Source organism: Ceratosolen solmsi, unplaced genomic scaffold (genome assembly GCF_000503995.2).
Source record: "Ceratosolen solmsi marchali unplaced genomic scaffold, CerSol_1.0 scaffold10, whole genome shotgun sequence".
Lineage (NCBI taxonomy): Eukaryota > Metazoa > Arthropoda > Insecta > Hymenoptera > Agaonidae > Ceratosolen > Ceratosolen solmsi.
In genome coordinates this window covers 8,456,391-8,463,239 of record NW_011948412.1, presented here as the reverse complement: position 1 = coordinate 8,463,239, position 6,849 = coordinate 8,456,391, and the positions used below count along the sequence as shown (strand labels likewise).

At 31.4% G+C, this 6,849-nt stretch overlaps 1 protein-coding gene across 1 annotated transcript; it reads left to right on the top strand.

Moving 5' to 3' along the window:
* Window positions 1–376: 376 nt before the first annotated feature.
* LOC105364682 (probable basic-leucine zipper transcription factor Q) lies at window positions 377–2,606 on the top strand. The gene is made up of 2 exons (XM_011502676.1): window positions 377–649; window positions 2,113–2,606. The coding sequence occupies exons 1-2, from the start codon at window positions 377–379 to the stop codon at window positions 2,473–2,475; spliced, it is 636 nt and encodes a 211-aa protein (XP_011500978.1). The 3' UTR covers window positions 2,476–2,606.
* Window positions 2,607–6,849: the final 4,243 nt, after the last annotated feature.

Here is a 6,849-nt window from a genome sequence, read left to right as displayed (position 1 = left end):
CAAGGGTACATAAATCCAAACAGCAGCCGAATTAATAATTTGGCATTTCAAACAAAGGAGACGACAATAAATAAGTCCATTGTAAAATAGTGGCCTATCGCCATCTGCGGGCAGTCCTTAGAAGTTCGTCTCCCGATCGCCATGACACAGTGAGTGGTAGAAGACTCGATAATGCTCGGGGAGACGTAGGGAGCGAGAGGAGGTCGGCGTTAAAGCAGCCTGTCGCCCAGATGATCCGTCGTACCTAGTGTCGTCGTCGCTCCTGGTTGGCGAATATCAGCGCCAAGGGGCCAACGGGACGGGGATCGGGGATCGCGAGCGGTAAGGATAAAGGCGCCGAGCGGATCCCTGGACCAGGGACAGTCTCAACGGAAGAATGGCTGACCAGGAACATGAGCAGCAGCAGCAGCAGCAACAACAACAACAACAACAGCAGCAACCGCAGTCGTGGAGGGATAATAACACGGAGGAAAAGACGTTGCCGAGCAAGCACTGGACGCCCTCGGAGATTAAGAAACGCAGGTTCCTCAACAGTGTGCGTACCAAGTACCCCAAGAAATGCGTGACGATGAAAGCCGCAGTGCTGGACGATCTGCTCAGCCAGTTTGTCGCGCGAAAGAATAAACGCCCGCTCGACGACTCCTGCAAGGTTCGCTCCCTCTGCCTCTTGTCTTTTTTACTTTTACTGATTGATTCTTTTCCCCGTCGCCCCCCCCCCATCCGCCACCATAACCCACCACGACATCCCACAAATTCCCGACCCCCTTGGGCACTCATTCTGTCGCTCTCTCTCTCTCTCTCTCTCTCTCTGTTCATTGTTCATCTGTCTGTCTGTCCGTCTGTCCGTCTGTTCGTCTGTCCGTCTGTCTGTTCGTCTGTCCGTCTGTCTCCGTCTGTCTCACTAACACACACACTGTCTCATGCGACAGAGACGTTTGCGCGACTGGACCTGAGCTTATTTTTCTCCGCGTCTTATTTTACGCAGCCATTTAAATCGACAGCCTTCGTCCAAGAGGGATTCCGGCTGCGTGTACACGCGCGTGTGTACGTGCGCGAGTCGTGACGGTATCACTGGGAGGGCAGGGAGATCAGCTTGGGCATTACATTTTGTGAAAGTAGTCGGGTACTCCTCGGAGTGACTGATTGGCACTCGTGTGCGAGCTTTTTATTATGGACAAGTCAATATCGATAAACTGGGAGTTAATGCGCAGGCACTCGACTTTTCTTGATTCTCGAGAACTCGGACTTCGATTGCTACTTTCGGTCGTTAAAATTCATTTCAATTGAATGTGTTAAATCATTTTTTTCTTCCTTATATTAAGATGTTGTTGTCTTCAAGTTCATATACATACGCACTGCACACATGTGCGTATTTACGTTGCGCGCTCGCATGTATGTTGATGGATGCATGCGTAACATAAAAGCAGATTGAAAAATAGAAGACAAAATAGAAATGTAAAAAAAAAATTTTTCATTATTTTACAATTGAAATTGATATTATAATTAGAAGCTATGCAGAAGCCAGTTATGACACATTATGATCCAACTCTGTCGGTTGACAAAAATAAGGAAATAAAAAGAAGCTAATAAAGTTTTATGCTCATTAATTTTTTTACCTTGATATTAATAAAGTAATTTTGGAATTTAATAAAATTATCGCAATGCCCAGCTAAATATTTTAATTTTTATATGTTACAATTTTATATTCCTAGCAAGTTTGTTAAATTTACTGTTAAATATATTAATTGACTGTACATATTACTATTGAACAAAAAAATAATAAAATACTTATCGGCAGTCTAATTGATTTATAATTAATTTATTAACTCCGTGAAGTTTAAAGAGAATATATATTTGGTTGAAAATTACGAGTATAACGGTCTGTTCCATGATTGCTTCGATAATGGAATACTTGCCTGGCTACAACAATATTATATTGTCCGGAGAACCTAAGTGTATTATTTATTGCGACTAATCATTAATATTCAAATATTTATCAAGCGTTTATTATTATTAATAAGCAAATACTGAAAAAATATAAGAAATTTCACTTGGAATTCATACATTGGTATACAATTGATACATTGGTAATTTAATTTCTTTTCTCTTCAGGAGCGTGCGAAGGATAGACTCAATTGTGTACAAAAGTCGGACACAAAGCCACATTATTATAAGAAGCTACAAAATGCAGCGTTACTATTAAAGGAAGATGATAACAATATTTCAGAATTAGTAACTCAAATAAAATCTTCGAACTTCAAGATCACAGCAGATAACATTAATCGTACTGTATCAACAATGAGTTGTTTTGATAAAACATCACAGGAACCCTCATTGGATATACATGGTGGAAGTTCATTGGATATCAGATCTGCTATGCCAGGAACATTGGAAAATGTCAGTATTTATTGTGATTCGTACCATATAAATGACAGTACAAACAATAAGGCTCCATGTATGGATTTTGTTGGTTAGTCGGTATCATTGGATATTGGTGCTAACGTACCTGCAGGTTCACAGTTATCGGTTATCGAACCTCAGAGTTTAATTAATTTCTCTCGCAGATTTAGAGAATAAGCTTAATTTTATATAATAATTGGACAATTAAGAATGGAAATTTTTATTGAAATGTTGTGAAATCATAATAAAATCATGTTTATGTAAACTGTACATTCTTTATTTTGTTTTTCGTAAATTACATCTATGAATTATTGTAATTTACAGTATTTTATATTTACCGCATTTTGTAAGAATGTTTTACAACAATAAATAAAATTATTAATTGATTAGTAAATAATCCACAATATTTACCTCACTAAATTAATCAACTAATGTAACTGACTGTGACATATTTTTGTATAAATAGTTCTTAAATATGTTTATAAATTTATAAGTAAATATTGTAAGTAAATTATGACATAAGTACTTAATATTAATTAATCATTATTAAATTAACTGACGTTATGTAAAAATAAGTATTCAAATAAATTTTATAAATTTATAATAGAATATTTTATGTCGAAAAGAACATTAAAGATTTTATTAAACTGGATTATAAATTGTATTGCGCATGTAAAAATATAAGAAATTCAAGCAAAATATATTATACCGTAGACTGTATTTTAAAAATGAAATACATATCACTCTATCTAATTTTAAAAAAATATATAAAAAATGAAATCTTAATTATAGGAATTAAATGCAAAGCAGAATATCGACAAATATTACAGATTGAAACTTTAAGAACTACATTATATTAACATAATATCTGCAAAGGCAAAAATTCTATTTTAATGAATTAATTTACCAAAAAAAGAAAAGAAAAAAAAAGAAAAAAATGTTGTATTACAATTAAAGATGATTTGTTTGGAAAAATTTTGAAAAATTTATAAATTTTTAATGAGTTTCAATGTTCAACGTATTCACAATTTATTAAGTCCGATAAATCGATACAGTCATTGTGTTTGGTTAATTTTTATATGTAAATTTGAAATTGCTTTAGCGCTTAATGAAATTTAAGATTTGAAAAACTTAAATGTTTTCTCACTACTAAACTACTGTACAAAAGCTACCGATTAAAATGTATTTTATGCATTCGCTAATGAGGTAGTTGTATTTTATTTATTTTTTTTTTTTTTTTTTCTTTTTTACTATACTTCTACATGTTATATATATATATATATATAGAAAAATTTGATATAATTATATTTACATGTATTATTTTATTCTGGAATTAGTACTAAATTTGTCTTAATTACAAGTTATTAGATGTAAATGATGCAAAACAAAATGTGAATGATCCTATTTTAATTTCTTATTTTCCTACCTATATTTCTTTTATAAATAAATTATCAACGACAAAATAATTCATCACTCGCATTAATATTAATGTTTAAAAAATTACTAACCCTTTGTATGTATATAAATACTAATTATCGACTATTTTCTTTGAAAGGTCATTTAAAATGCCTCATAATATACATTTCAAATCAGCTATCCGTTCTCAGATTATTTAGTAAATAATATAATAAAATATAATTTACACGTAAAAGCTTAGTCGAAAATCATATATATTAATAAAATATAATTAAAGGATAATTATTTAAATGATTCATATTACTAGTATCATTATAAAAATATCTTGCGATGCATAATGAAATTTGAAAAAAAAATGCATTCTTTAAATTCTTTAAATTAAAAGAAATTACTAAATAGATATTTCATTGATACATAATTTTAGAAGAGATTGGATTTAAGAAATAAATTTCAAACGATGTTGCCAAATTTTAAAAAATATTATTTATAACGCGTTATAGTTAAGAAACAATAATATTCGAAGGGAGAAATTATTTAATAAATAAATTGTGTTAATTTATCAGGTGGACGGAAGTGAAATTAGTAGATTAATGGAATAATCAAATGCAAATGCCTAAAAAAAAATATATATATATATATATATATATATATATATATATAAATATATATATATATCAAGGGAAATACATTGAAAACCTATATATATATATATATATATTTTTTTTCTTTATTTAGTTTTGCTAATTTTCCAAATTATATGACAGATATATGTCTAGAGCATGTGCATAGAAGACCTTTATGTGCATTTTGAATTATACTTGTTAAAAGTCTCCTAAATATATAAATTAAAAGAGGGGATGGTATAAATATTCATTTAAACATAAATAAATGTTGGTTTGTTGTAAAATCTATGCTTAGGTAAATTGTAATTCATTGTAATTTGTTTATTAAACAAAGTCGATTATAAATTTATTTACAGATAATTATCTTGCATATATACAGATATACGCACATTTATAATAAAAATCTTAAATTTGTATTTATGAATCGCACGCGCCTTAATACTAAATTATTTTATAATAAAAAATTGTAAAATAACAAAGTAAGCTGATAAGAAAAATTATTTACACAGAATACTAAACAACAAACCACACCGACAGCAGTTTATTTATACCAGATGTTTAGATGGAATGCTAACATTATTATAATTTTCTATTGTTACGATTCTCGCCTCATACATAATGAGTTGATATTCAATGCGTTTGTAATAATTATTTTATTCATTACACAAATACGGTATGATAATTATATAACGTATGTGTATTGTTACATCAAAATCACATGAATCGAAGTGATTTGGATAATTGTGTTAAGATTTGACCTAAAACATATAATTGTGGAAATATTAATCGAAGCACTTGTTACGACCGGATTACGCTCATTTAATTGTAATTCCTAAACATGTTGGTCGTTAGCTGTCAGAGACACTCTCGTTCGACTTAGGATAATGAAACGACGCTTTATAGTCCAGCCTCGTCGACTATTATAGAATTTTGAAGAAAAAAAAAAATAAGAAGAAGAAGATGATGATGAAGAAGAGAATGAGAAAAATAACGAAGCCAATGGCGCATATGTCGCGACGTCAGTCATCGTACTCGAATTTCCGCGCCGACTGTACGCGAAGGCCCGCCCGACTTCTCTTCGCGACGTCCAACAACAAGAGTCCGATAGAAAGAGAAAGATGAAGAAAAAAAAAAAAGTATCGAGCGGGGAGAAAAAATTTGTACTGAATTCTCGTCGACCTTGATTTGAGAAAGCAGCGAGACGATCAGTTAATGCACCGCCGCCACTTCCTTGAGGCGCACGTGCGGCCACATTTTTTATTTATTAATTACCGAGAATGGCGATGATCTTGGAAGGTGGTGCGCATGTACGAGAGAGGAGATAAGAATGTTGGTGACTGCTTTATTTTTGTACTTTTGCCTTTTGATTCTCAGAAGTGTGCATAGGCTGTCGTGCGTATTTACCCATCGACGGGAGACGAAGAAAAAATACGAAATTTACAAAAGGTTTGAGATTTCCGGTTAATGTCTTTAGACGTTCATTTTGGAAAACTAATACGATTATCCATTAGAGTGGCGGTAAACTCTTAGACTCTCCGACAGTCCACCTTTTACATTTTACCTATGTTTTTTATTCACGCGTTTACATGTGTCGAATCGTGTATTTGATCGCGTGTTTTGTGTGCGTATGTGCGCGCGTGACTGTGCGCGCTTCAAATTATTACCGTACTTTCAATGGTTTTAATGAGAAAACAATTTGCATTAAAAGATACGCTTTTACAAAACAAAAGAACATCTTCGGTGTTTCTTTTTTATTTTATTGCTTAGTTTAAGGTAAAACAAAAATCATTTGCAATGTTCATTTGTCTAGCAAAAAAAAAAAACAAACAAAAAAAAAACAAACAAACAAACAAACAAACAAACAAACAAACAAGAAACGCAAAACAAAAGTAATTGCAACAATTTTAAAATTGCTTCTACCCCTTTTTGTATTATCTTCTCTATTAAAAATTATCACTTTTTTTTTCCGTCAATTTCATAATTATTTATGCAAAGGAAATACCACGCGTAACCAAACGCTAAACAAACAATTATCTTTATCTTCATATTCATATTCTTCAATTTATATAATGAGAAAGCCAATATTTATAATCGAAGATGTTACGATATAGATAGGAATGTATAATATGATATATATAAGTGATATATACAGCCTTCTTAATAGTATGTAAAATAAAATAAACTATAATTTTACTTATTGTATATTTTATTTACATGTGAAAGTATTCGCTTAAAAGAAAAGAAAGAAGAAATAATAACTATGTCAAAAAGACCGATAATCGATTTCTACCTTGTCATTATTTCATTAAGTTTTATCATTATTTAAAGCATCCTATCTTACATCTACATTTCAGCTATTAACCTCATCAGAATTTAGCAGTAACGAAACTGAAAATAACATATACAACAA